This window comes from Phaeodactylum tricornutum, chromosome 27 (genome assembly GCF_000150955.2).
Source record: "Phaeodactylum tricornutum CCAP 1055/1 chromosome 27, whole genome shotgun sequence".
In the NCBI taxonomy this organism is placed as follows: Eukaryota; Bacillariophyta; class Bacillariophyceae; order Surirellales; family Neidiaceae; genus Phaeodactylum; species Phaeodactylum tricornutum.
The window spans coordinates 221,546-240,040 of record NC_011695.1 but is presented as its reverse complement, the minus strand read 5'-3'; the positions used below and the strand labels follow the sequence as shown (position 1 = coordinate 240,040).

The window sequence follows — 18,495 nt, the reverse complement described above, 5'->3', positions numbered from 1 at the left end:
CATGCGCCATTGCAACTTTTCCAATTCGGCTTCAATCTGGAAACGTAAGGGGTAACAAGAAATTGTGAGCATTTCTGTGCATTCGTCTACGCACTGCTCTGTACCGCAATTGCGGCTAGTTGGTGGCCTTTGGAGAGCAGGCATACTTACATTGCTTCCAACTTCGCTTTTTCCAATGTTCAAATTGATTCTGACCTTAACAACATATGTCCAAAGATTTGTGACTCGAGTTCGGGATAGTTTTTGTTAGAATAAGTAATGGCACGTCCTCGGGCTAATTCGGAACGGAGGAACTCGGGGTCCATGTTTTCTCGCGTAGCGCAATAGTGCATTTCTTTGGTAACATTTCCCTGTTTGGCAAAGTTCATCTGACTGTAAGGTTTGCACTTGCCCTCAGGCTCGTATTCCCGGCGCAGCTTGTATAGCCCCATCTTGGGATCAACGCCCTGCGGCTTCAAGTATCGTGAAAATCCAGGTAGAGTTGGTCGGGGTCTTCCAAATGGACGCAGCAGAAACCAAAGGAATGCGCTAAGAGGTTTTGTACGTGTGGAGCCAAAACGACGCGGTACCTTAGAGTCGGGTTGAAAAGTTGCCCCGTTGTGGTTCACTTGTGGCAAGTACTGACTGCACTAATAGCCAAGGAATGCGTAATGATTTTTACCACCAACTCTGACTGATGCCGATGCATGAGAAATATACTCCTCACGATCATGAAAAAAAGTATAAAGGATAAGTTCCTAATTCGTTGTGTTACTTAGGTGGTAATTCGCGCTTAAAAAATACTACTTACATTAGAAAATCTCGGATTTGGCCGGAATAGGGGAATTGCGGCCTCTAGTAGGCGACGCCCGAAGAGGGAATTTCCTCAAAAATTAACTCGATGACTTGGCGGAAAGCGACATCTCTATGCCGCCCTGCTGGGCAGACAAAACATCTATTTGTCATTGCTGAGCGCAAAGTTAGAGAAGCAACAATAGCCTTATGAACCGTGGCCAGAAGTCGTTGTCGTTGACCCTTGCTTTTGAAAGCATTCCTGTGCTGGCTTGTGTGTCAAGATTCCATGTTCTTTGGTCGGATTCTTTTTGATAATTAATCCTTGTAACTGTCCTTAGGTTCGTCGAAAGAGGTTTCGCCTGTCTTTTCGTTAAAGTAGTAGCTTTCGCCGTTGCCACAGTTGGAGACCTTGTACCAGTCCGATTTACGTTTGCCGAAGGGCCATTTTGGGATCAACGGGGATTGCAGTTTCACCGGAGCAACCCCCGGTTTGTTAGGTTCCAGCTGGATGTCGAGAAATGTTTGCAACAGCCCGTTGAGATTGAATTCGAATTTTCCATCGGCTGATGCTCCTTGCACAGCCCCCAATTTGTCTTTGGGAGATGCAATGACAACAGACGGATTAGGAACACGATCCTTCTTTATTTTGGCGTAAGTGCCAGAAACGGCCGGTCCGACGATGGGAACATCGTTCAAGTCAACTTCAATTGAGTTTGGAGGGAGCCGGTTGATTTGGACTCGGGCTGCCCTGTCCGACTTTTCTTGAATCGCTTTCGGAGCAAACTTTGTTGCGAATCTGAGAGCGGCGGATGTAATTGAATTCCAGGCTCCGGGGCTGATGGGATTGAAATCTTGGGGGAGTGCAGGAATTTCCGGCATGGAAAGGTTGTTGGATTCGTCTTCCAAAACAGGTGGTGGAGGAGGAGCGACGGGCTGCGGTTTTCGCTCGCGGCTCCGTTGCTGTGCATGCTTGACCTGTGTAGAGCTTGGTTTGAAGAAATTGAAGCCATGCGCGCCATTCGGTGCGCACCAGAAGGCGTTGACCGAACCAAAAAGCAGCACGAAGGATTGTTTCATCATTTCTCTTTTGTTGTTTGGGCTGCCTATTTTTGATAAGTTCGATGGTCGGAAAATCGTTGCCGGGAAGAGGGAAGGCTTCGTACGACAGAGGCATGCAGAGAGTCACATCTCGGACTCGATAGGTTAGCGTTGCGCTGATACATTCGTTTCGCTTTGCCTCTTGGAAAGTCGAAGATCTTCTCGGAGAAGCAACACTGACCTACTTGGATGCGCCAAATCAAAAGAACACCTACAAACACCATGCTAACGTAGACGGGACTCACTAACTGTAAAGATAGATCTTCCGTCTATTGCCAAATGTCACATGGACTTATAATTCATCTACTGCCAGGCATGGTGCATACACCATAGATCCGATCTCACAGGAAAACTCCAAAGAGTATGTAACGTAGAGCGGCTTTCAAATGTCAGTGGCAACAAACCATGGCGATGGTCTGGATCCTGGTACAGTGTTAGCGAGTACCCGCTGTTTCGGGATACGCGCTCGTTCATGTTAAAGATGAAGGATCATCGTGATCGACAATTCCACAACGCAGATTTTCAATTCGTCAGGAGTCCTGGCGCTTCCCGATACCAGGTTTGCACTTGGATCCTTTTAGTTTCATGCTGCATCCACAACGCCTTTAGTCTGGCCTCACCACCATCGTTATCCACCGATCTGCCCCACTCAGACGAAAGAATTCGCCGGGTTATCTCGACAAAGCGAGACGGAGGCCACTTCACGGTCTTTTCGCTAGCGGATTCTGAAGATTCGACGGCGGCTTCTTCATCCTCGGGTCGCTCCGAACTCAACTCCCGTTTAAACGTCGGGAGGGTGCTCCTCAGGAACGTACAGTCCGGTCTGCGCTCAACATTTTTACCGTCAGGGTATCCAGCACGAACTCCTCCCGGATACCTCCGCTACAGTGTTTGGAGCTGGGTACAGGACTTGTCGACACAGCTACGTTCCGTGCTGGCGACCCAACGTGTACTGGAAGGTGTCGGGGTTGGTCGAGAGGGCGCTACGGCTTTGTCAGCGTTGTTAAATTTCTTGGTCCGTGACGGCTGCGGAATGGCTGCGAGCTTGGCCTTTACATCGGCTGCGGCCTCGCGTTTTCAATCCGACGTTAAGCGGTGGCGTATTTTTGCCGATGTCATGGTCGATATCGGTATCACGCTTGAAGTCGCGGCGTCCGCTTGCCCACCCACCTTGTTTCTACCAATGATTTCGTTGGGTAACGCGTGCAAGGCAATGTGTGGCGTTGCGGCCGGAGCATGTGGTGGGGCGATCAATCTGCATTGGGCGAAAGGATCAGACATTTCAGATATTCAGGCCAAGTTTGGTGCCCAACACACCGTAACTGGAAGCCTCGGGCTCGTGTTTGCCGCCTTTTTTGCCAAGTCCGTGTCCACTGTACCGGGAGGAAGGTTATGGATTTTGTACGCAGCCTTGACTGCCTTGCACGTCATGGCCAACTTGCGATGTATGCGTATAATTCATTTTGACGTCTTCAATACCACACGACTGCGATTAGTGTTACGCGCTCTCTTCGAATCGGGTACACTATCGAATAAAACAGCAGTGACGACGGCAGAGAATGGCAGCGTATTTGAAAATCCTCCTTTTCCCAAAACTATGCCGACGCCGTCCGAAATTGCACAGATTGAGCCACTCTTGTTCCTGCCGCAGCCAGCCTCTGTCCCAATATACTTTGGAGTTTCGTTTGATCGCTTCGCCAAATTGTCGGGTAAGCCACGTGCGGAACTCGAAGATTCGCTGCTTTACCGTGAACACGAATCATACATAATAAGCTCCGCGGCTTCGTCATCGTTGATATCAATGGGCAACGGCCGACGTTGCGTCGTAGTCGCCCTAAGCTCTGAATGCACGCCAATCGTTCAAATTCAAGCTTACTATCATGCATTTCTCCTAGCGCGCTTGCTCTCGCACTTGAAACCTTTTGAAAGAAACGGACCAAGGGAGGATTCCGATCGGGCCGAATCAGCAGCGCGGCAGCAGGTCCAAGAGTATTGGAAAAGCTTTGTCGACGCGGCGCATCATAAAGGTTGGGATTTGACCAAAACGCAGCTCCGAACTCAGGGGTATGAGATTGAAATTCAGTAGACGGGCGCTTATGAATAGATGGATCTTCTATGCTTAATGTTACGTGCACGGTTATTTGAATGACGAATGAAGCTTTTGATGTAGTTTTAATTTCACGCATAGTAATGTGGTGAGCTGACGACGTCTTCTAACGATTCCAGCTGCTCTTGAGTGAATACTTTGCGATGAAGTTCCCAATTGTCCGACATGTGCGTCTTTTTGTAATCTGCACAACACCGCTTGACGGCGTCGCGCACTCCAAGCGGAGCATTGCGCTCAAACGAATGCTTCGAGATGGCCGCCAATGCGACCGGCACATACGAGGGTGTCTCATATGGTTGAGAATTGACAGCAGCACACAGGAAAAAGACAGACGATTGCTGGTTCCGAATACGTTTCTGCTCTTTCGCCCAACAAAGATCGGACTCGTCGTCCTCTTCCATATTGTTCGTATCTTTTTTCGTTCGCTTCATTTTGGATTTTGTTGCTAGTTTGGCATACTTATTCACCATCGCGTTAATTTCATCGTCCGGCAAGGCAGACAAAATACCTGTCAAGGCTGCAATGGCAGCAGCTGATACTTCGCGACGGTCATCGGCTAGCAGTGCGGCTACAATAGACATAGCCTGTAAGCTGTTTTCGGACGAAAACAAGAACTTGTGGGACCCCTGAAAGCATCGCAGAAAGTTGGCACTAGCATGCCGCACTTGCCAGGTAGCATGACTTGAAGCATTCTCAACAATTTTCAGCACACGTTGTATATCGTTCTGGCTACCATAAGAGATCACAGCAGTGATGCTCATTTCAGCGATGCTGTATCGAAAAGCTTTCGTCACTTCAGCTTCAAGTGCTCTTTTTGCTGTATTTTCTTCTGGGCTGCTTGCATCATTGCCATTAATCTCGACTTCGACGGTAGACTTTAGAGCTTCAAAAGCAACAGGAAGCAAAGGAATCACGTAGTCGGAGTACTCAAACTTGGCTTCTCCCAAGTGAACGCAGTAGGAAATGAAGCGCCTAGTGGTACTCAATGCATTGTATCGATCGACAAACTTCCATTCCTGACCTCTTCCTAGACTCTCAAGCTTGGCAACGATCATGCTACCCGGATCGGATGTAGACTCGGCTATAAGATTGAGCTGCATTGCGCTGTTGTTTCGACTCGGGCCTCTTGATGCGCTGACGCGTGCTCTTTTCCGGTGGCAATAGCATATTCTGAACAAACAACGTGCGATATGATCTCGGCAGCTATCGAATGGATGGCCCAGGGCATCAGTCAACCGCTGAAGAAGAACACTCGTAACAAGCTGCCAAGAATCGTCTAGATCCACCCTCGTCACGTCAGGAGCCAACAATAAAGAAGACTTTTCGATCAAACTTGGAGTGTACAACATGGTACCTACTCCTGAGGGAAGCTCGTGGCTTATTGTCTCGTCCATCTCAATCAGCACAGCTGAAAAGAGATAGAGCCACTTTGACTGGGCCGTAAATCCTTCAGTCCCATTGCCCGGGACGGCGGGTCCTGCTTCAGCACTCGCCATTTCAGTGTAACCTTCGTCGTCGGACGAAGGCTGCCATAGCGTACTTCCGACCCTTTCTACCAACCAAGAGGTAAAAGGGTAGAACGAAGAAGGTGAGCAAAATTGCAGAGCATAGCGAATTGCATCGAAATAAGCCCCAGAAAGAGAAAAAGGAATTTTTGCCATGACGTCTTCCAAATGTGGCAAAAAAAGACTCTCCCACAAACTTGAAGGCTCGCCTCGGCAAGCTCGCAAAAACCAACCGCATACGCCCGAAAAGATCTCTGCCGAGGTTATCTGCTGATTTCGCTGATCTTCACTGGGAAGGGCTGATGCGATGTCTTGGGAAAACGAGAGAAGGTGACGCGATGCTGCTTCGGCTTCCGCTCTGGGAAGGCAGGACAAGACAAGCTCGACCACCTGGCTGTGCGATACTTTGAAGGCGCCCATGCTTTGGCTCGTTCTTTGAAACGGAAAAAGCGTGCGAGGGGCAACGTGGCGGGCAGAATCGCGAATGATGTCTTCGACTCCTGCCGACCACTGTGCATCGTGTCCTCCGCCAACACTGGTATCCTCTTTGTGGTCAAAAACCAGTGCGTTACCAAAAACGATGCAGAAACGCTTGTTCTTCATTTTCTCTTGTAGGACGGACGTGTTGCCTTCGCATTTCGCAAAAGTGACAAGTTTTCCAAACAGTCCGAGTGCGACACGTTGCAACGGTTGTCCTGCCTCGCTCTCCAAGATTCGAAAACAAGCATTCCATATCTGTGAAGACAAATCTTCAACCCTCATGTCATCAATATCCACAAAAGCCTCCAAAAACCAACATGCCATCAAGAGTTTCCTCCAGTGGACGGCTCCTCTCTCTGTAGAGCTATCTTCATCTTTTGAGTCTTCCTTTTCCGTTGCGTTTTCACGAAGAATTTCCAGGACATAGCGAAGAGTTGCTTGATGGTACTCCTGATCTACCGGTGACATATGCGGAAGCCAATAAAACCGGGATCGGAAGGGAGAGAATACCGACTGAAGATAAAGAACAACCTTCTGCATCTCTTCGGTTGGCATGGCTGCTACGAGACTATCGGTTCCGAGAACAGCTTGAGCGAACTGGAATCTCATCTTCTGAGTTCCGAGCGCAAACTTCATGGCTCGCTGCTGAGACAAAATGGAACACACTCCTTTTATTGAATCTGCGAGTCGCTTTCGCTTCCCTTGGAAGTTGACGTTAGAGAGGAGTGCCGCACATGATGGGATACCAAATGTTCCGTTCATTGTTTCGTCCTTCAAAGAAATCGCGGAAAGGAGCCGTGGAATGCGTGACGCGACAAGCCATCCGAAGCGCGTCATCGCGTAGTCAATGACGCTGATGGCAGAAGCACGTACTCGAGCGTTTGCATGGCAACACAAGGCAAAGAGTCCATCGACAATACCCTCGTAAGCATCTAAAGGGCGAGTCGTCTTGGAGACGAGAAGCGATTCTAGGTACTCAGCCATGTCCATGAGACTTGTTTTGACGCTGAACAAAGTAGTCTTGGGACTGTTTAGGTCGCACTCAAGCCGTCTAAGACTACGAGGTACCTCGAAGCTGGCATTGCGTTGTAAGGAGTCATGAAAGAGCTGTACACGGGTGACTAAGAGGCGACGTGGTACAGTTTTTCCGGCATCTTCACCATCCTTGTACTGAACCGACGTGCTGCTTGAGAACATGTCAGCGCACTGGAGACCTTCCCCAACGTGATCCACTAGGGCGGAAAGACCGAAATCGGTACCGAGCTGCTTTTGGGCTTTCCAGATCGTTCGCGCTTCCTGCGATCGAAAGGCAGCGCCTCTTCTAGTGAGGAGCAAAAGCGAGATATCTCCAGTTTCCTTACAAATTTTGGGGTCCGCGCTTATCGTAGGGAGCGTTCTACGATAAGTCTCCTCGTCGTTTAGGTCATTGACTGCGTCCGGATGCAGTGTTTCGGATGCAATTACAGAAGACAGGATAGTCAAAAAGCAACATAGCCGTCCACGAATTGTCAAAAGAGAATCCTTGGTTTCACTTTTCACACCTTCAAGAAGTCGATAAATCGACATTTCGTATGGCACAGAATCTTTCTGTTCCAGCGCCCCTTCGTCCAAACGATCAAGCAGCAAACTACTGCCACCTCGAATGCAATAGCGAACAATGCGCAAGCAACGGCGCAAGTCTTGAGTGTCGGAAGAATTCAACAGATTGCTTCGGCCCTCCGTCTCTGATCCATAGAGTATATCAAGGCGCTGAACCATGTGCTTGTTTAAAAGCATCCATGCCATTTCAATACATTCTTTGTCAGGAACGTGCCACAGAATACCGTCGCCCTGTAACTCCGCAGACCGTCCCAATGCTGGAACGTAAGATTCCACGTGATAAAAAGCTCTGGGACGCATATCGCTCGCAATTGCGTAGGATTCGCTCAATGTTGTCAAGGTATGCCGAAGCAATTTACAACCAGTTTTGAACAGGTGCCGATTGTCCGAGGACAAACAGAAATCCAACACATTCGTGATTGCATCTCGGTGTTTTACCACAGCACCAGCAGCCAGGCGCACAGCACCAGCCAAGCAACGCAAGCGGTACACCAACGTCTGGGTCGAGTGGTGCTTAAGGTCGTCCGTTAAGACTATCATTAAAGCATCCAAGCCAGGACTAACGTAATCGCCCTTCTTGTTGGTTCTGGCTGCTGCTACGGCCTGACACAGCAAAGACGCATCCTTGGCAGCCGACGCTAAGGTTTCTTCTTCCAAAAAGCGCGTCACACTACGAACGGCCAAAGCATGAGTGACGTCGTCCATGGAGGCAAAGACTTGGACCAAGGTCTCTTTGAGGACTCGCGAGAAATTTCGGGCCTGGAGCACGTCGGCCGACGAGTGTCGGGAGGCCACTCCGGATGCAGTCTTGCCAGCCTTTTCTCGTTCTCCTGATGCACGCAGCAAGCCATAAACGCGATCCAAAAATTCCAACACCCAATCGCTCATGGCTGACGTAGCTTCCTCCAACAACAGTTGTTCCATCTCCGGTGATCTTATCGGTGTCGTCGAGATGCCTTGCTTCAGCAACGAAAGATCGGAAAGTCCGGCTATTGCTCGTTCATACTCGGGAGACTGCCGTCGGGCTGCCAAAGCTTCCATTAGCTTATGCCCAATCTTCACTGTCCCATCGTCTACCAATGGCTCGCTCGCTGCGCAAATTTTTGGCCAAGACTCTGGTTTCCCTCCCACCGGCACCCAGGATGCCAGCGCACGGTACAGAATGAGGGTACGAATGGTTTTGTTTTGATCGTTGCTATCAATTCCAGCCAAAGTGAGGCTCAGCAGTGTCGGCAACCGCGACAACAAAATTGTCGGGTCAGCCCGTAACGACGGTTGCAACAATCTCGTCAAGGCAGACAGGGCCGAAGGGGCCTGGTGCGCCAAGTTGACGGCAGCAATATCCAAGGCCCGTGCGGCAAAATCCATCAACGCTGGTGTAGTATGCACGGGATCAATCTGCACCAAATACAGCATGGCAGCTTCCCCAGCCCGCCCGACGTGACCGTTTTTACTGTACAGCGCTTGTTGACAAAGTGGCATGGATGCGTGTAGAATTGCGACAAGTTCGTGCGGCGGAATAGGCCCGGCGTTGGCCCCCGGTTTGGCGCGGGTCAGGGCCGAGGCAAGCGCCGGGTGATCCCGCAGCAGTACGTCTGTACCAGCCTGGGCACCGACCCGACAACACAATTCGTACGCAAAGTAATGCAAAAAGGCACCAAGGGTGAACGTCCACGAACCGAGATTACTCGGATTGAAATAGGGCGTCACGAACGACAAGAATCGCAGCATATCGTTGGTTCCCATGGAGGTACCCGGACCGTTGCCGCTGTCCCAATGTGTCGTCGCGACGTCACCCCTACCGAGACTCGCGACGAGCAACTTGGCGATTTTGGCCACGAAATCGATGCCTTCTTCGTAACTGGAACTGACTCCAGCAAATACTTTGAGTCGGGGCGGACAGGATCGGCTGCGTGGATTGGGGGCGCGCGGAAAACTTTTGCTGTTGTTATCCCCGACACCCCCGACGGGCAACTGTAACCAGTACGAAGCGTGCGTTAACACACGGGATCGTAGCGCAGTCCAATCGTACTGATCGGGGGATACGTGTTTGCGCGCGCGGCAAAAGAGGGCGAGCCAGAGAAAGTCAAACTCCGGACAGCGGTCAATGTTAGACCAGGCTTCCATCCAAGATGGCAAGATTTGGATGTAAAATTCGGGTGAGCAGCGACTGGGCAAGAATAGGTAGAGTAGAATGGTACCGCGGTAGCAGGCGTGCGTGTGGGAATGAAAGAGGACGTCGGTGCGCACCATGTTCCATACGGCGTGCGCCGTGACGTCCAGCTCGGTAGTGGCCGCGGTGTTGGCATCCGGGCGAATGCCTTGATCGAAGAAATGACGGGCATCCCGGATGGTCTGTACGGTACGCTTGACAATAGTATTGTGACGGGATGAACTGTCGAGTTGTACATCACTAGACTTGTGTTCGTCCAAGTAGGGGGCTGTCCGTAGCAAAGTTTTCAACAAGACTTGCCAATGTAGGATGAGCAACGATCTCGATTGCTTCGTCTTGCTGGAATTGCTGTCCTCGTTTCGAACTGTCCCGTTGGATTCGGGTTCGACATAAACGGAAGCGTTCGAGACACTACGCAGGGGACCCTTGTTGGACAAGATATGCACCAACACGGACCACAAAAGCTCGCGAGCCGGACTGGGCAAGGCGAATTCCCGAACCAGTTCGTCTTCCAAGGCTTGCGCGGTAGGACTCAAGGCGGGCTTTTCGGCAACGCTACCGACGGTGTAGACGTAGCCCACGTTTTCCCAATGCAGTGTCGGCGGACCACGGCGGTAGACGTTCGTCGAGGAAGGAATGGTGTCGTTGGTAGTGGTACGTGTCTCATCGTAGGAAAGAGTCGCGGTGACGAGTCGTAGCAGGTGGAGAACCATGTCGCACCATGTACGCTGGGCAATTCCGCCGTACTTCAAGTGTTCCAAAGTGGACAGCTGCGCTTGCAATCGCGAAAGCTTCTTGAGAAACGTCACCAAGGTGTCGCGAGGTTGCGTCGACGACGATGCAAGAGTGGTTTCAAAACCGGAGCGTTCGTTAGCAGACGCGAGTTCCGCTTCGTCTTGCTCAAGTGGATCCTCCATGGGCTCGTCGTCTTCCGTTTTGCTCTCGGCATTGTCTGTATCGACGCCGCTCAACAGTGTGGGATGCAGTTGGATGGAAAAGACGAGATCGACGACAGCTTGCGCTTTGCGGGCGGCGAACTTGGTTACGTACGGAATCCCATCGTGATCAATGTGGTGCGGCGGTAGATTCTGATGAAACGCGTGCGGGGGCGTTGTCGTCGTTCCGGGACGATCCGGGGAGACGGTACCGTTGGTTTCGTCCCACAAGGACATGACAAGGTCCAGGTCCGATCCGGATCTCTAGAAGACTCTGGCTAGAAACTTTTCTACGCAATGGAATGCTCTCACACGCTCACTGTCACTCTTGTTTTCTGTGAGCAATATACCAACCACACGAGGAGGGGAAGAGCATGCGTTCCGAGGAATGGCTTTTTCCCTCCCAATCAAGTCGAACCAGGCTATTCAATAGTAGTAAAAGTAGTAGTGCTGTGCGACGACGACGATCACACGTGGGACTGCTTTCCCTGTCAGACAAGGATGGATGGATAGATCGTTGCTCGTCGGCAGGGATCCGAGCCGAGCGCCGTGTCTGTCTGTTGGTCGGGTAAAAAAAAAAGACTGGGAAGCCCATCGAAGCAGGAAACTACGAAATCCGTCGGTGGGGTCGTGACGCCTCTCGGCGCAATCGTGATTGGTCGCGTGTGCCAACACCACAAACACCGTAGAAAAAACAAAGAATGCGTACGACGTCTAGAAAAGACTACTCAGCGTTTTATAATGTTAACATTTAGAAATCATTATTGATACCAAAATATAGGTAAAAGCGATGAGGTACGGCAACGTTGCAGCTGCTCTACAGAGTGATCTAGCTAGGTAGTTTCAGAGAACCTTTGTGCGACACACGGTATACTGCAGTCTCACGTCAGTTTCACCGGTTCGGTCCCCACCCTATACAGGATAGGTAGATGATAGGTAGGCACCACCACGCACAAACACAAATCAAACAAACAAACAAACTAAACACACACGTGCACACACAGACACACCCCCTCGCACAGGAAATCGAATGCATTCTTCTGGTTCGCGAACCACTGACGGTACCTCCCTCCCTCCTCTGTTGACACACTTACGTTGCACACACAACCCAAGACTCTCACAGTCCGTCAATTTGCAAATCCCGTATCCGTGTTAGAATCCTCTAGAGACCACGAAAGAAGAGCGCCGGAGTATCAGTAGTAGTTTCAGCGCGAGAAAGCAACAAAGGATATTACGGGCGTTCACAGTCAGTGACACGTACTTCGAACCTCAACGTCACCTTGCTCACAATCCACTCGCCCAGACGTCTTTCCCGAGGAGTATTATCATCTTTCCCAACAGGAACACCTACTGTGCTCACTGTCAATACGTCGCGAACATGAACACTGCGCAACACGAGAGTGTCCACGACAGCGACAGCCACAACGTCGTGGGCATGTTGTGGGACGACGATACCCGCCGTGGTGATGGTCGCTCCTTCTGCGAGGAAGACGCCGCCGTGACGAGGATTGCACGGAAGCACGGCCTCACTCCGAATACCAGTACCCCCGCCACTCCTCGTGTGCGCGTACAACACGATCCCAACATTCCACCCAACGACGTGGCTTTATTGGAGTCCCTGCCTCCCCAACTCCATCCCGCCGTGTCCTTGGGCATGCGACGAGTGTCGTCGGCCTACTGGTCCATCCGATCCACCAGCGGCCACAACGCTAGCAGCGGAAGCATTAGTAGTGACAGTGACGCGAGTAACGCTCTCTCACATGCGGCTTCCTTTGCGGATCTGTGGTCGCTACGTGATGCGTACGACACTTTAGATCGTAACGATGAATTACCAACGGCGGAAACCTCACCCGCCGGAGTCCACTCGTCCGGTGCCGCTATTGCGACGGAGACAAAACTTGGCGAAATGGTCGACGAGGAAATCCTACTCGACACTGTTGCGGCCGGGATGAGTATCGAGTCAGAGACCGAGCACGATCAAGCAACAACCACGCCGTCGTACCCGAAAACGACTGCTCCTCCAGCCGATGGCGGTCTTTTGTACCACGATATTCTTACACACGTTTTTACCTTTTTGGACGCTCGCGATTTGGCCGCTTTCTCCGAAACGGCTCGGCGCCCCAATTTTGAAACGTTCTACTTTCTACAACTTCAACTTCAACGCGCCTTGCTCGTCGGAGGAAGCCGCAATCATAACCACGTCGATCCTTCCCAGACGACGACAGCATCGGACGATCCTTGCGACGATGCCGATAGCGATACCGTGTCGGTATGGAACGCACCCTTGGCTGGAGTAGGGTGCGTTACACGACTCGCGCAAGTCGACAGAGACGCCGCCGAACAAGTCGTGCAGACATTTCTATCTTCCAATACCACTCTCCCACATATGCCCTTGTCGCATTCACTCGTCTTTTTGCGTCACTTCCTCCTCCGTTCCCAACATACTTCATTTCCTCATCGTACGCGAGCGAAAACTACGGCCATCGACGCAGAACGCAGCAGCAACGCGGATCGCAACGAGTCGGAGGAGGATGCACAAGCCATGCGGCGCCGTCGGCAACAACAATCGCAGACGATTGCATCCGCCGCACTCTTTATTACGTTTTTAGGGGGTGCCGCCAGTATGATGGGCGGTAGCGATCTCATGACTCCCGATAATCTTGCTACTCTCGCCAACAACACGGAACTCCTGTTTAAAGTCGGTGTCGTCGGATCATTGATGGGCGCAGCGCAAAAAGGATACGAACAAAAACGCAAACATCAGAAAGAAAAGCTCGATAGCAGCGATGCCACTTCTGTTACCGCGGATTCTCGTTCGGACGAGCGGGAGGATCAGCTAGTGACCGAATTGCAGCCTTTCTCTACGCAGGAAGACCGATACTTCTTTCCTTCGTTTTCGCACATGATGCAAGCCGCTTATCAACGCATGGCGTCATCAACGGGTGACTTGGACGATTCGAAACAGCACGATGAGCCACTGGTTGTACCGCAGACTCCCAATCCATACGAGCACTTGCCAGCATCGGAAGGCATCACTAATTCGGTCGTCGCAACCAACCCCAACGATACCATGGAGGATACTGGCGAGAACCCCACTATCAGCAAAGAACCCGTCCGTAAATCACCCACGGGTTGTGTCGGTGCGTATTCAAAAGCTGTCCGAGGCGCCACGTCTCGGATAGTAGCTATGATTTTGGAACGCCGACGTGAAAAATTCAACAGACAAGTTGCCATGGTCCGTGAAGAACTCGCTTCCACTCTCATCGATGCATGCAGTAGCGACGATCACCTCGACACCGTCATTGATTTGGTCCGACGCCGTGGTGTGGTGGACGTAGAAGGTTTTCACGTCGGTACGGACGGCACGGAAACCTGCGCGCTACACGCCGCTGCTTTTCACGGCAGTGCTGCCATTGTCGATTTTTTGTGCCGGGGTATCGACGAGACTGACCCGAATCTCGACGGTGGACTCTGTGACGTGAATCTTCGCGACGCCAACGGCTGGACGGCGGCACACTTTGCAGCCGGTGCCAACGCGGCAAATGTGATACGAGTCTTGGCTGCACACGGAGCTGACTTGAAAATTGAAGCTGCCAACGGCTATACTCCTCTACAGTGGGCTCTGCGTTTGCAGAACGAGGGGGTCGCTGAAGTATTGCGACAGATGGTCGGATCCGAACCCTCCTGGATGAGTCGTCAACCGCTTACAGCCATTGCCAGCCGATTTTTTGCTTTGATTCCGACACACTGATGTCGGGAACTTCTTACATATATTTAGCTGCATTTAAAGGCAATCCGAACACGGACTGAGATAACTCTGGTGACAGAGAGAACGGAAGTACGGTCTCACGGCTTTCTTTCAGAGGAGGGAGCACGTGTTCATACACGCACTCATGTATTGTCACTATATTGAAACTAGTAGAAGTAAAGTAGTCTTTTATATACTTTATTGTCCTGACACGGAAATTTGGTAGCTCTAAATTCGTATGCCAAAAAGTCAGAAAATCGGCGAGCGTGATCACTTAGATCCCACCCGCGTATGTGTCAACGGGCAGTGCAGATCTTCGCAATACCCCAGATTGGTAAAATTAGGGCAAACGAGTGCCCTTGGATTGACCTTGACGTGCCGAAAGCAACAATCCTCCTTCAAGCACATACCGTGACGTTGAAAGTATAGACATGTCGGCACGGCAAACTCGGTGGGAACGTCGTGTCGTTTGCGGCAGGTTTCATCTGTACACAATTCCCCGTGCAAGTAGGTGGGACAAATCACGTTACTCTGGTTTTGCTCATTCGGCGCCACACGCACCAAACCACGGTTTTTCCCACGACCTCGGCGAGAAGTTGTCCTCGCTGTCTGCCGTTCCGTTTTGCGGTACGCGAAGTCAGTTAATTTTTCATAGGAATAGCCGACCCTACTCGTGAGAGCATCTATTGAATTGTTGTTGGGAGCACCGTCGTGGTAGTCTTGAATATCATCCTGGGCGTTGAAGTTGGTCGATTGCGTTGCACCCAGTTTGATGCGCTTCGCCACGGGTTGAGCTTGAACAGGACCTTGGCGTTGTCGAGATCTTCGGCCTCCACGATTTGACACGGCCAAAGCGACCCTGTGCTTGTTTGTATTGTCGTTAGTATTGACAGCCGTCTCCTGCGCAATTTCCTTTCCCTGAGGGATGGCTAGTACCAGTTTGTGACGTCCCCTGCGCTCAAGGTTGGAGGTGATACTATTTGATTTGGTTGTCTCCGCACGTTTTGTAGGTGATTTCGGAAACGTTGGGTCGCCAACTTGTCGTTCCCGCGTCAAGCGAGCTCGTAACAACTTACGCTTTCCTTCGACGGCCTAGTAGTAGTAGTCACAGTAGGTGGAAGCCGACTCGAGTCTTCCAGCATTGACAAAGGTCGATTCATTGCAGTCGCTGTCTCTAAAGTGGTGTTTGTTAGGATCCGGGTGCTGTGACTTATTTCGGCGGTTGGAAACGCAGAAGGTTCGATTGCGAGATTGGTGGCAGTACCGTGTCCTTCTCTCCGAGGCAAAGCCAGCAGGTTGGGAGTATCATCGTTTTGATCCGTTGTTCCTTCCCCGTCGATATTTCTCTGACGTTTCCAACGCATTACCTTGGAGGGACCTTTGAGTACGGGAACCTTTGGTAGAGCCTCGGACGCTGTCGTTGCGTTGGGAGACAATGTTGACGAGTTCCGCTTTTCGCTGTGTGTCGCCGTCGTCCCGGCAACAACGGCGGTAGCATTCCCGGACGACGACCCTGCGTGAGGTCGACTCCAGCGAACCGACGGGAGCTTCTGACCCCCACCGCGCCCCCGAGCTACTCGTCGGGTACGGGAGTACTGCAAAATGGTCATGAGGGATGGAATAGCTCCGGAAACGCACTCTTCCTTCGTGCACACGTTCCCCGCACGACTAGCGTTCCGTAGAGTCGAACAAACGATTGGAACTTAAGGCGTACGCTCCGCCGCCATGTGAATTGTTTGCTGCCGAGAAAAGTCCCCCGTTGCTCTGGCACACTCGAGTTTTTGCTTGTGGGGGGTCGTGGACGATTTCAAATCTAGGACCAAAATAAAAGACAAACGTCTCACAGTCAGCTCGAAAGTGGAACAAAAGTAGGTAGTCGTGATAGTTACGTTACATTGTATTCTACGTTGCCTTGCCGTACATTTGGAACAACGCCAGTTAACAGACTCGCCCCCGTGAGAGCTGTCAGTCTGTCAGTCTGCCCTGACATTGCACTCTCTACCGGGAAGAAAAACCGTCTGTCATGTCTCCACACGACATGGAGGAAGGTAGGTAGCTACGATTACTGTCACTGTTAGTTGACAGTGAATCAATGTTGTTGGGCTCTCCTCACCTTCGTCATCGACAATCGCCCCACCATGATGCGCTCCGCAAACACGACACCAAATTGCCTTTTCCTTTTAGGCTGTGCCGGTACGACTGAAAGTCAATGATCCCTGCGGGTGCCGAGTCGTGATAGCTGGTGGTTTCCAACGGTGTAGCTACGGCATGCTTATTCGCCATTGCAGCATTGTCTTTCTCTCACTCGATTCTTCCACACACGTACACGAGTTGACGTCTCGTGAAAGGTGTATATTCTCACCATAAACCCCGTAACCCCCTACGACGGAATGTCCACCTTGCGACGTACGCCATCCGGCCACACGCATCGACGCAAGCTGTCACGGAATGTCGACAACGATACCGATTTGGCGGTCGCTGCTTCGTTGACCAACGCAACGACTCCAATCCATCAGCCATCGCCGTCGCGATTGTCTCTGCCTTCGTCGCCTTTGATCCTGAATTCCACCGCAATGAGTGACATGGCGTTGCCCTTTCTAGACACTGACAGCCAGGAGAGTAAGAGTGCGTCGACCTCCCGTGGCGGCCCTCGGTGCGGCGCACTGGTTGTTTGGCTCGGGCGTGTACGGGCTCTGCCCCGCATCGGACGGGAACGACTACGCTCGGTGCCACCACGGTACCGCTGGGCCGTTTTCGTGTTCTGGGTCCTCTGGAAGGTTGTGGTCTTTTGCCTGGTTGTGTATCTCGTCCATCCCAGTGAAAAGGGTGTTGCTCGACCGCAGAGGCTACTCTACACGGTCACGTCCTGGCACGATACCGGATTCCCTCGGACCACAAACGGTACGGCGTTCGCTACCGATACAGACGCTGCACCGTCGTTCGACCGATTTCGACACCGTGTCGTACCCCTGCTTGTTGCCAACGTCCAGTCGTTGACGATTATAAAGGATTGGGACGTGCACGTTGTCTTGATCACAGCCTATCCAATATCGCCATCGCAACGCTCCTTCCTTTCGGAATGGATACCCCCACACGTGCGTTGGACCGTGTGGGACGGGGCCTGTCCACTCGGGTACTCCCATGACGACGACCGAACATTGCGGGAAAACTGTCATGCCCTGGCTCGGCAACACCGTTACGTGATCAAAGATCAATTGTTACAGCACGACGTCTTTATTGCTCTCGACGATACCGTACGGGTCACCGCTCGACACGTGCAACAGTACCTCCGGCTTTCACACGAGTTGGAGGATTGGCGCAGCGCCGTATCGGGACCAGTTCTCGGTACCGACGGGGCGGTGACGACGACGGTGCTATCAAAGCATCAACTGGATCGTTTGGCACCCGTCGTGATACCCGTTCAAAAGCGTGGGAACGAAAGTCGTGGAATGCCACGATTGAGGGCATCCAGTGATGTCGAACCGTGCTGCAACCATGGGAATTGGGATCCTGGCGACGAGTTAACTTCTTCGCGAGATTACGTTTTCCAACAGAGCAATCTCTTCCAACCGTCGACGTTGCATCGTTTGAGGCCGGCAGTAGATCCACCTCACAATACGACGACCGCGTCGGAGGGTATATTTGTACTGTCGAACATGGACACACCCCGTTTAGAATTCATGCGGTTGTCTCCATTTCCTTCGGAACCCACACGTAGTGGAGGCTGGATGGCCACGCAAGTCCAACTTGTTCGCTGGGACGGTGATCTCTGTTTGGGTCCACTGCTGCCACCGTGGGGCGAAACCACATTCCCGAAGGATGGCTTTTCGTTGAATGCGGAATACTGGTTGGGCGGTTTTCAAACTTTGGCGAAAATAGATTGCCCATGGCAGCGACTTGTCGATTTTGGACACATCGTCGATCATCTCTGGTACCAGATTGAGTCGGGCTACGACCGCGGCCATTGGACTGCCGTAGCGGATTTGGTTCGCACCTGGAAGCACGTGCTGTAATCTACCCTACCGTGTTATGCTGCAGACCAACATGGGCCTCTCATGTAGGGGGAGAACCAATGT

At 51.7% G+C, this 18,495-nt stretch overlaps 5 protein-coding genes across 5 annotated transcripts; 3 read left to right on the top strand and 2 right to left on the bottom strand.

The window, feature by feature from the left end:
• Positions 1–1,089: 1,089 nt before the first annotated feature.
• PHATRDRAFT_50163 (predicted protein) lies at positions 1,090–1,856 on the bottom strand (the record flags this gene model as incomplete). Its single annotated transcript, XM_002184958.1, has 1 exon — positions 1,090–1,856. Exon 1 carries the CDS (start codon positions 1,852–1,854, stop codon positions 1,090–1,092), a length of 765 nt encoding a protein of 254 aa, XP_002184994.1. The 5' UTR covers positions 1,855–1,856.
• A 421-nt stretch (positions 1,857–2,277) lies between these two features.
• On the top strand, positions 2,278–7,194 carry PHATRDRAFT_50162 (predicted protein; the record flags this gene model as incomplete). Its single annotated transcript, XM_002185035.1, has 2 exons — positions 2,278–2,303; positions 2,482–7,194. The coding sequence occupies 2 exons, from the start codon at positions 2,278–2,280 to the stop codon at positions 3,956–3,958; spliced, it is 1,503 nt and encodes a 500-aa protein (XP_002185071.1). The 3' UTR covers positions 3,959–7,194.
• A 4,530-nt stretch (positions 7,195–11,724) lies between these two features.
• Positions 11,725–14,621, top strand: PHATRDRAFT_50160 (predicted protein). Its single transcript, XM_002185034.1, has one exon. The coding sequence runs from the start codon at positions 12,050–12,052 to the stop codon at positions 14,420–14,422; it is 2,373 nt and encodes a 790-aa protein (XP_002185070.1). The 5' UTR covers positions 11,725–12,049; the 3' UTR covers positions 14,423–14,621.
• Positions 14,622–14,689: 68 nt separating this feature from the next.
• Positions 14,690–16,029, bottom strand: PHATRDRAFT_50159 (predicted protein; the record flags this gene model as incomplete). Its single annotated transcript, XM_002184957.1, has 2 exons — positions 14,690–15,511; positions 15,787–16,029. 2 exons carry the CDS (start codon positions 16,027–16,029, stop codon positions 14,690–14,692), a joined length of 1,065 nt encoding a protein of 354 aa, XP_002184993.1.
• A 557-nt stretch (positions 16,030–16,586) lies between these two features.
• On the top strand, positions 16,587–18,432 carry PHATRDRAFT_50158 (predicted protein; the record flags this gene model as incomplete). Its single annotated transcript, XM_002185033.1, has 2 exons — positions 16,587–18,133; positions 18,161–18,432. The coding sequence occupies exons 1-2, from the start codon at positions 16,810–16,812 to the stop codon at positions 18,430–18,432; spliced, it is 1,596 nt and encodes a 531-aa protein (XP_002185069.1). The 5' UTR covers positions 16,587–16,809.
• Positions 18,433–18,495: the final 63 nt, after the last annotated feature.

What these genes read in the sequence shown, in the direction of transcription:
- PHATRDRAFT_50160 (XM_002185034.1), top strand. Translation starts at nt 12,050, where the DNA reads ATGAACACTGCGCAACACGAGAGTGTCCACGACAGCGACAGCCACAAC.